General features: G+C 62.6%; 1 protein-coding gene across 1 annotated transcript; it reads right to left on the bottom strand.

Moving 5' to 3' along the window:
* Positions 1-1,603: 1,603 nt before the first annotated feature.
* On the bottom strand, positions 1,604-4,737 carry LOC114021723 (epidermal differentiation-specific protein). The gene is made up of 2 exons (XM_037905649.2): positions 4,607-4,737; positions 1,604-2,760 (listed from the first exon to the last, which is right to left on the bottom strand). Exon 2 carries the CDS (start codon positions 2,738-2,740, stop codon positions 1,619-1,621), a length of 1,122 nt encoding a protein of 373 aa, XP_037761577.1. The 5' UTR covers positions 2,741-2,760; positions 4,607-4,737; the 3' UTR covers positions 1,604-1,618.
* Between the last annotated feature and the right edge of the window lie 5,699 nt (positions 4,738-10,436).

Here is a 10,436-nt window from a genome sequence, read left to right as displayed (position 1 = left end):
TACAGTGGAATCTTATTATTTCACATACAATGTTGCCACACATATTTCATCAGGACAACGTGGGCGAGCAAATGATGAGTTTTCGCACGACACCTCCCAAGACACACCTTGTACAAATATCACTGCAATAGCACATAGGGTTCGACTCGGGTACATTGTGTCACCCACGCCGTCAGCGTGGGACTTGCCCACAGAACTGGCCCCGTCTGTGACCCTTGCCAGCACGGGGGGCTCCCTTCGACGTTCTCTGGGGGATAACAGGTGTAACGGACAATGCAGAGGTGACAAAGCTGGTTCTCAGAGTGCTGCCAGGCCAAGGGGCAGGGGCAGCCCCATGCAGGGCCCCATGCAGCCTGACCCCTGCCCAGAGCTCGGGCAAGTAGCTCTGAAGAGGATGCAGCATGGGTGAGAAGGCAAGCAAAACCGCCTCCAAGGATTTCCAGGGCCCCCACCAAGCAGATACCCACTGAGGTGCCCAGGGCTGTCCGCAGACATCAAGCCTCCAGTGTGCGACTCAGAGCCCAGCCTTGCCCATGCCGGTCTGTGAATACCGTCCACAGACAGAACCCTCCCGTCCCTACCGAGCACGGGCGGGATCAGCCCAGAACGCCCGCACCGTCCGGCTGCCGCAGCAGGCCAGCTGGGAACCAGCCAGCTGTGCAGAGCACGGCGCCGGCCCAGCCCGGACACGGGGGCTAATCACGAGCCGCCTTGGGGCACCTGAGCAGCCCGGCATGTGACAGGGGCAGGGTTAGGGCTCAGGCTGCCCCTTCTCATCGACATTGCCTGGAGGGGACCCACTGGCCTCCCTGCCAACCTCTGCCCCCCTCATCTCCTTCACCCCCACCCTGTGATCCCCCCGCCCCCCTCACCTCCATCACCCCTGCCCCATGACCCCCCTGCGCCCCCCTCACCTCCATCACCCCTGCGCCCCACTCACCTCCATCATCCCAGCCTCGTGACCCCCCTCACCTCCATCACCCCCACTGCATCACCCCCCCTGCTCCACTCACCTCCATCACCCCTGCCCTGTGACCCCCCTCACCTCCATCACCCCCACGCCCCACTCACCTCCATCATCCCAGCCTCGTGACCCCCCTCACCTCCATCACCCCCACTGCATCACCCCCCCGCTCCACTCACCTCCATCACCCCTGCTCCATGCCCCCCTGCGCCCCACTCACCTCCATCACCCCTGCCCTGTGACCCCAGTCACCTCCATCACCCCACAACCCGCCCCACCTCGGCCCCACTCACCTCCATCACCCCCCACCCCACAACCGCCCCCACCCCTGCCCCACTCACCTCCATCACCCCTGCCCTGTGACCCCCCCTCATCTCCATCACCCCACTGCATCACCCCCCCGCTCCACTCACCTCCATCACCCCTGCTCCATGCCCCCCTGCGCCCCACTCACCTCCATCACCCCTGCCCTGTGACCCCAGTCACCTCCATCACCCCACAACCCGCCCCACCTCGGCCCCACTCACCTCCATCACCCCCCACCCCACAACCGCCCCCACCCCTGCCCCACTCACCCCCATCACCCCCTATCCCCTCCCCCTGCTGAGGTTTCAGCCAGTTTGGCTCAGTGCCTGGAGCAGGTCTGGAAGCTCCTCAATGGCCCAGGGTGCTGGGAGCGGGGGCCTGCTCCCCCCCCGGCGGCGGGGCCGGTTTCATGGTGTACTTGGTGCTGACGGTGCGCCCTGACACGCACCGGTACTCCCCCAGCTCCGTCTTGGTCCGCTCGTTCTGGCTGACGGTGAGCTCCACCGGCACCGAGACGGTGGTCTCCTTGCTCACCACGTGGATGGTGAGCTGTGTGCGGGGCGGGATCTTGGCTGGCAGGAGCACCTCCACCCGATCCCGCCGGGTGCTGGACTCGCTGCGCCCCTTCTCCACGGTGAAGACGTTGGCGGCTTCCACGGCCAGCGTGAAGGAGAGCCCTGCCCGCAGGCTGGTGGCGTTGCTGAAGCGGAAGCTCTGCAGCGTGGTGGTGATGTATTCCCGGCTGCTGCAGGTGGTGAACGTCTGCTCCAGGTCCGTGGCGTTCACCCCCACGATCTCGTCAATCAGCACATCCCGCTCGTCCTCCACCTTCCGCTGGCCCCACAGGACGCGGGCGGTGACGGCGGGGCGGCCGGGCACCAGCGGGCGCAGGTGGGACAGGCAGTTCTGGAAGCCAAGCTGCGGCTTGTAGTCGGGCAGGCGCTCGCCAGGCCAGGCGATGTGATACCAGCCCCCGCGGTCCGGGTGCCTGTACAGCAGCCAGACGCCGCGCTGCACCACGTGGGAGGAGACCCGGTCGTTGAAGTAGCCGTAGGTGAGGTTGGTCTCTTCCGTCACCACCTTGCTCCGGCCCGCGTAGTCGGGCTCCTCGTACAGGGTGATCTGCGGGTCGGCCAGGTCGTGGGGCACCAGCCGCAGCGCGGAGAAGGCCTTGTTCTTCTCCACTGTCCGGTACTCGCCTTCCTCCAGGGCGTAGGCGTCGCCCTCGTACTTGGGGGCCGTGTAGGCGATCCACGGCTGCCCCACCACCCGCAGCGAGCAGATGCAGTCCCCGAAGTCCAGCTCGTGCAGGTCTGGCACGTCGGACGTGAACTCTCGGCTCAGCCCCTCGAAGTCGGTGCGCTCATAGACGATGATCTTGTTGATGCCGGGCTGCGTGGGGTGCTGCAGCTCGGCCTGGCCGGGCGAGTCCCGGTGCACGTCGGAGAGCTGAATGCTGGGCAGGGCCATCGCTGGCCCAGGGAGACGCTCTGCCGGGAGGAAGGTGCAAAACGTCACCCGCTGCCTCAGCGAGCATGGGAGGGGGTTTCCTCCCTGGCGCAGCCCGTGCTCTGGGCAGCCCTGCACCATCCCCACCACTGCACCCCACCCCCTGGGCTGCACATGCCCTGCCTGCCCCCCATGGCAGCCTGCAGCCAGTGGGCAGGAATCTGGCAGGGCCCCCATGGCTCTAACTCACCCCCAGGCTCTGGGCTGGACGCAGCAGTCCCAGGGCAGGTTCTGGGGCTGGCTCTGGGCAGGGCAGACCGAGCCCTTCTGGCCTCACAGTCTGGGACTCGCCATGTTACTGCAAAGGGTGAACAGCTGGAGGGCGAGTCCCTGAGCGCCAGGCTCCCCAGGGCCTCGCGAGCTCCGGCAGCGTCGCCTCCACTGGGAGGTGCTGCGAAGGGGAAGGGCAGCCTGTTCGGGGCTGGGCCCTGCACCCCACGCTCCCAGGGCGCTGGCCAGGCCAGGCGGGACTTACCCCAGCCAGGAGCTCCCAGCCCCTCCCAGGGGACAGGAGGAATTACCAGATTGTGCGGTTAGCAAATGGGCCCCGAGACCCAGCCCAGGTGCCGCCCCCAGACTCCTGCTCAGCCCTGCCTCCAAACCCGCTCTTCCGGGGCGCAGGCCCGGCAGCTCACTGCAGCCCCTCTGGCTGCGGTGGGTCAAGGGGGCAGCCGGCTCTGGTCAGCTTGCCTCAACCTGGTCTCTGCAGCCACCCCATGGCTGTCGCGTCTCTTCTGCAGCCCACTCCCCCCAGTGCTCGGGGGCAGGCGCTAGCCAGTTGCCCCAGGAGCCTCCGGCAGGCCAGGAATGCTGCTGCCCCGCTGCCCCACGCAGCCGGCCGCGACGAAACGCAGGCCCTGCCATGGCCCACTGCAGGGCTGCTCCCCGCGGCAGGTTCGTGGGGCTGCTCCCTTCTGTCAGCGCTGAGTCCGCTCAAGGGAGCGGCCCCTGCAGCCCCTGCCAGCGCCTCGGGCCAGCGTGCTTCGGGCTGGCTGCAAGGACCTGGAGCCCCAGGACCCCTTGTGATTGCCCGGGCTGACTGGGCAGTGCCCTGAATTCAGTCCCCCCACCCCAGAGCAGCTCTGTTAAACCCGGGGGGGGCGGGGAATTGTAGCATCTGTTGGCTGAGCTCATTGCACGCACCTGAGACTCCCTGCATCTGTCCACCCCCCTCCCCCAGCTCCCTGGCTGCCCCTTCTCCCCCCAGCCCACATGTGGGGGGGAAGACAGTGGCACCCCCTTTCCCCTCCATGGAGCAGGCTTTGTGGCGGGACACAAGGAAGCCTCCTCTTCCCCTCTGCCGTGAGTGCAGCTGGCTGGGAGTTTGCCCACGGCTCCCAGCACCAGCAGGGGCCACTTCCCTTCGGGGTGGGTGGGGCCGGGCAGGGGACCGTTCTGCTGCAAGGTGGGTGCCAGGTGCCCTGGACAGCTGCCAGCAGGGCCATCTCCCGCCCCGGCGAGTGTCCCCCAGCTCAGCAGGGTTCTGCTCCCGGTGGCCAGCCCCTTCCCAGCCCCTTGGAAAGTGACCAGACGCCCGGTTCAGAGAGACGCCCTCCAGGCTGCGCTGTGCCCTGGGACAGCCCTGAGCCAGCAGCTATCCAAGCCCCCGCCAGCCCCAGCCTGACCGCGGGGCGTAGAGACTTTCTGGGCCTTGGCCTCTTGCTGGCTGACTCCCAGCCCCAGCTCCTAGCACCGCTAACAGTGCCTGGCTCAGGTGGGACCCCTTGCCGTGGGACAAACCCACAGCACAGAGACAGCTGCTGCCCCACAGAGGCTCCCAGGCCTTTTGCTTGACCCCCAGCCCTCGCCCCCAGCCAGCTCTCGTACCTTGGGAGTTCGCAGCCCTTGTCCGTGAGAGCGAGCCAGCCCGGTCCAGCGAGTCGCAGCTCCCTCGTGCCCGCAGCCAGCACTGCGCCACCCGCCTCCCTGCCGTTTTAAGAGGGGCGGGAAGGGCTTTGATCTTGTCAGGACCTGAATCGAGGGCTGCTGACAACACCCCCACCCACGTGGCCCAGGGAGCTGCCAGCCACGCCCTGGGGAGCAGGATGCACCACCCCTGAGCCCACTGGCCTCTCCCTGCACGGGGACACTCATTCGCCTGGCCTGCCGCCAGCCGGGCCAGCGCCTGGCACTTGGAGACAAGCCGGGCCCTTGTGCAACGCTGCGTGTGACAAGGGGGCAGCTGTGGTGACGCCGGCTTGAGGCTTGAGTCAGGGGACGCGGCTCAGTCACTAATTTAATGCTTGGCTTTGCAGCGCTTCCCACGCTCCTAGGGCGGGAGCCTGGCAGCCGGGAGGCAGGAATTAGCACCTGCTGCAGAGAGAACCAAGAGCCAGGAGTGACTCTTCCAGGTGCCTCAGCAAGACGGGGGCCAAGAGACCAGAGCCCTGGGGAGGCTGCAGCCACCAGCAGCAGCCCGGCCAGGCTGCCAGTCACCACCAGCAGCCACGAGCCGCACGGCTCACACACTCAGCCACCACGCTGAGCCGGGCACTATCACGCCCCTGGCACTGCTGGACCAGACTCCATGCACTGGGCAGGAGATCTCGGGTGCTAGGTGTCACGGGGTCCCGGGCGATGCTCTGGAACTGCTCCCCATGAAGCCAGGCAGGACTCTGGGGAAGTCTCCTCTCTGGGAGCAGCCTGTCTGCAGGACACACAGCTCCCCCGACTTCCACCTTCCTGGGTCTGACCTCGGAGCATTCAGCCTCCTCTGCCCCTCCGTGCGCTTCCCACAGCGAGTCCCCCCAGGCGGGGTCCTGGGGCAGCCAGAGGGTCCTGCCCCCCAACTCCACAGTCAGACGGGACTCTCAGCCAGCAGGTAAAACAGAAGGTTTATTAGACGACAGGAACGTGGTCTAACACAGAGCTTGTAGGTGCAGAGAACAAGACCCCTCAGCTGGGTCCATTTGGGGGGGGCAGTGAGCCAGACAACCGCGTCTGCCCTTCACTCCATGTCCCAGCCAGCCCCAAACTGAAACTCCCTCCAGCCCCTCCTCCTCTGGGCTTTGTCCCTTTCCCGGGCTAGGAGGTCACCGGATTCCTTTGTTCTCCAACCCTTTAGCTCTCACTTGCAGGGGGGAAGGGCCCAGGCCATCAGGTGCCAGGAAACAGGGTGTCGGCCATTGTCTGTGTCCAGACCCCTGCACACACCTGCCCTCTAGGGCTCTGCAGTGATCATACACCCTTACCCCACCCCCTAGATACTTAAGAACTGCATAGAGGAAACTGAGGCACCCCCGCACTATTCAGAGGAAACATTAAGAACAGTCCCACTTCGTCACATCTCTCCCTTCTTCAAGATCGAACTGAGCGGGGTCACTTTAGCCAGTGACCTGGGGAAGTTCGAAACCACCAACGTTCCCATGGATGCCCCAGCATCTCTCCCATTCCTTGGTAGGAGTTACACCAGGCCCTTCCAGTTTCACGCCCTCCCTTAGGTCGGAGGTGGTCGATAGCACTCGCAGGCCACATGTGGGAAGGTTTATGCGGCCCGTGCCCTTTGGCCACCCCAAAACCCCAGGGGGTCAAACTGGGATTGGGTCTTCTCCCCAACAAGCTGGCCAAACACAGCCACTTGGTTATAGGACTGTTTAACTTTCTTAACAGTTTTCACTTCATCTGAGACCTTCTCAAAGCTATCCACACTGGGTCTTTCAACAGGAAAGTCAGTGGATCCATTCACAACAGAAAATTTCTGGCTGTTAGGAACTGAAACTGTCTTGTTTACATCACTTTCACACCCTTCAGTTGCAGTAAACTGCTTGCAAAGACTCCATGAGAATTCCTTTCCCTGGGGCTTTTCTATGCAACAATTCACCCCTCACAGAAATTCTGCTCTTACCCTCTTCACCCAGGGCTTGCTCTAGAGGAACACTTTCCTGAGCAACAACAGACTCTTTCTGGGTCTCCTTTACATCCAGAATTACCTCTAGCCCATCCGGCGGATTCCTACACAATCCCCTTTCAGGCAGACTTACAGACTTCCTAGATAACAGGTCAGAAGCATTCTCCTTCCCTTTGCCACACACAAGCTCAGGAATCTTTTCCTTCTTGCTACAGGTTTCCACACCCTCAGTAGGTAACACAATCACATCACCTTCATGCTCTCCTTGTGCCCTGGCTAGGATCTCACCCTGATTAGACAGAGTTGCTCCACCCTTTCCCAGCCACACACTAGCAACAGGCAAAATACAAGCACCAGAATTGTCTCGGCTCTGGGATTTTGCATAGACACTAACTGGATGCGACCTAGTTACAGGGCCATTCTCCCGAGCAGACACAAACTTAGGACCCTTCCCTTCCTGGGCTTTAGCTGAATCCAGAACCAACTCTGAGACAACTGCACTATCCTCAACCATCACAGGCTGAAAGGCCCCTTCTGTCTGCTCCACAGACAAAGAAGAGCCGGACACACTTTCTCCTTTCCCAGACACACAGCTTGGGATCTCATTCCCCTGGTCCCAGCACACAAGGCTGGTCACAGACAACTGCTTGGAGACGGGGTAGCTCCCACCATAGGCAAGTCAATACCCCTGACAGACCCAGACACATTTCCTTCACTGTCACAATTCTCGACACAGATAACAGGTAAGGTCCAGGGACACTCATCTTCCACTCTCCTCGCCTTCCCACACTGCTGACTAGACACAGCCATCAGCTCACAAGGCTGGCTAGGCTCATCCAGACTTTCCTTACCCAGCACCTTGCCACTCCCAACAGACCCCTGCCCTGCCTGTGTCTCCCCCACTCAGCTGGGGTCTCAGCTCCCACTGTGCTCAGCGCTGCCCTTGCTGTCCCAGTGGGGGCAGGCAGCGAGCTCCCTGCTTTCCTCAGTGCATCAGAGCCAGCCTGAGCCCCCTCTCCGGTGTGCAAGGGGGGTGGGAAGCATCTCTCTGTCCCACCCAGCCCCAGGGGACTGGTTACAGGCAGGCAGGTAGCCTGAGCCTAGCCGCTCCTCCCCCCTGCCAGCCAGGTCATCTGCATTTTCACTGACCATTTCCCTCTCTGCCGATTGGTTCCCTGGATTCAAATTCAAACCCTCGGCAGCTACAGGAGCAGGGCCTGGATCCTGTCCCAAAGAGAGACAGTCACCCCACGACAGGGTCTCGCAGCTGGTATCCTGGAGAACCCCAACGACCAGCCAGCCCGACCCTCCTGTGTCTGCACAGGGATCTGGGCCACAGGCAGGGCGAGGGGCTTCGTCCCTGGGACCCTCACCCAGCTCACACAGCACCTCAGCATCTGAGGCTGCACCACCCAGGGCCTGACAACAGTTCTCTCTGTCCCAGGATCTCGCCACCCCAGGAATGTCTCCCCATTGACCATCACCTTCCGCTCCCAAAGGAGGTCCGAGGGACCTGGCCCCAGGAAACTCCACACAGACATATAGGTTGGGGTCAGGAGTGGGAGCCCATCCACCTCCCCACCCATCTGGCTGACGGAGTCTATGGCCTTGGGACCCAGCAAGGAGCTAGACACCGGGGCTTTTCCGCAGGGTCCCGCTGGTTCAAATCGCCAGCCTGCTCAAAGGCTGTGAGGTGGGAATCCACATACCCCCCTCCTTAACCAGGGCCAGCAATTTAGTCTCGAGGTTCCCTGCGGAACTGGCCCCCCGGGGTCTCTCCCCACTCACCCCTGGGAGGTCCCCTAGGCCTCTCCGCTCCCCCACCGCCAGTTCATGCTGCTGCGTCTCCTGCAGCTCTTTCTCGGGCTCTCGCTGTCTCTCACAGTCCTCTTGCTCTCTCGGACTCAGCTCCAGTCCCATCTGTCTCCGATCCCCCGATGGCCCGATGGGGAACCCGATCGTGAAGACCCTCGTCTGGTCGGGGACAGGAGTCTTGGGAGTGCCTGGCTCCCACTCCAGCTGCTCCCAGATCCTGCTATAGCCCCAGTTGGGGTCAGGAATCTGTTCCTTAGAGCGGTCATCCTCCTCCAGCTGCACGATGAACTGTACTTTGGTGAACTTTCCAATGTGCAACGCTCTCTTTCTGCACAGGGTTACAATGTCCTTCTTCAGCAGACGGTGACAGGGTGAACCCCTAGTGTGCCAGCCCTTCTCAAGGTCACCACCTCTTTGCCAGGGTCGAGCTGCAGACTCCTCCGCCCCAAGACTGCTCACCACAGTCCCCAGGGGGACCCCGTTACTGCACAGTCCTTCTCGCTGGTCACACACTCCCAGGGGTTAACCGCCCCCCGAAACCACTCCTCTCTGAGCCTGCAGCACGCCTGGTCTTCGTCAATCCCCCTTCGTTTTACTGCTCCCCCGTCACTTACTGCAGGAAGCACCGTCCACGGGGTGCAGTACATCCCACCGCTGCCACCAGTTGTCACGGTGTCCCTGGGCGATGCTCTGGAACTGCTCCCCATGAAGCAGGTCAGGACTCTGGGGCAGTCGCCTTCCTCTGAGCAGCCTGTCTGCAGGACACACAGCTCACACGGCTTCCACCTTCCTGGGTCTGACCTCGGAGCATTCGGCATCCTCTGCCCCTCCGTGCGCTTCCCACGGTGAGTCCACTCAGGCAGGGTCCTGGGGAAGCCAGAGGGTCCTGCCCCCCAACTCCGCAGTCAGACGGGACTCTCAGCCAGCCAGTAAAACAGATGTTTATTAGACGACAGGAACATGGTCTAACACAGAGCTTGTAGGTGCAGAGAACAGGACCCCTCAGCTGGATCCATTTTGGGGGGCAGTGAGCCAGACAACACGTCTGCCCTTCACTCCACTCCCCAGCCAGCCCCAAACTGAAACTCCCTCCAGCCCCTCCTCCTCTGGGCTTTGTCCCTTTCCCGGGCCAGGAGGGCACCTGATTCCTTTGTTCTCCAACCCTTTAGCTCTCACCTTGCAGGGGGGAAGGGCCCAGGCCATCAGGTGCCAGGAAACAGGGTGTCGGCCATTGTCTGTGTCCAGACCCCTGCACACACCTGCCCTCTAGGGCTCTGCAACGATCATACACCCTCACCCCACCACCTAGATACTTAAGAACTGCCTAGGGGAAACTGAGGCACCCCCGCACTATTCAGAGGAAACGTTAAGAACAGTCCCACTTCGTCACAACGGGAAACTGATGCACACACAAAAAGAACAGGAGGACTTGTGGCACCTTAGAGACTAACCAATTTATTTGAGCGTAAGCTTTCGTGAGCTACAGCTCACTTCATCGGCCACAGAGTCGTCATACAAAATATTATGAAAAACTCCCACTCCATCACGTCTCTTCCCCCTTCGAGACCGAACTATGTGGGAGCCACTTCAGCCAGTGACCTGGGGATGTTCAGGGCCCCCTTTCTGTGATAAAGCATCAGCGAGAACATTGGCACTTCCATTAACATCGACCCCGGCCACATAATCCTGGAGGGTGGAAGGACGCTGCCTCTGGCGGGACACAACTGAGAGTATCAATTCAGGACACATTGCGAAGGGAGAGCGCCCCCTGCTGCCCGCTCCCCGCAGCACAGTGCCCCCTAGCACCGCCATGGGGCCAGCCCTGCCTGCCAGGGGAGAGCGCCCCCTGCTGCCCGCTCCCCACAGCACAGCACCCCCTAGCACCGCCATGGGGCCAGCCCCGCCTGCCGGGGGAGAGCGCCCCCTGCTGCTCCCGCCCCACTCCCCGCAGCACAGCGCCCCCTAGCACCGCCATGGGGACAGCCCTGCCTGCCA

This window comes from Chelonia mydas, chromosome 7, assembly GCF_015237465.2.
Source record: "Chelonia mydas isolate rCheMyd1 chromosome 7, rCheMyd1.pri.v2, whole genome shotgun sequence".
In the NCBI taxonomy this organism is placed as follows: domain Eukaryota; kingdom Metazoa; phylum Chordata; order Testudines; family Cheloniidae; genus Chelonia; species Chelonia mydas.
This window is presented reverse-complemented; position numbering and strand designations above follow the sequence as displayed.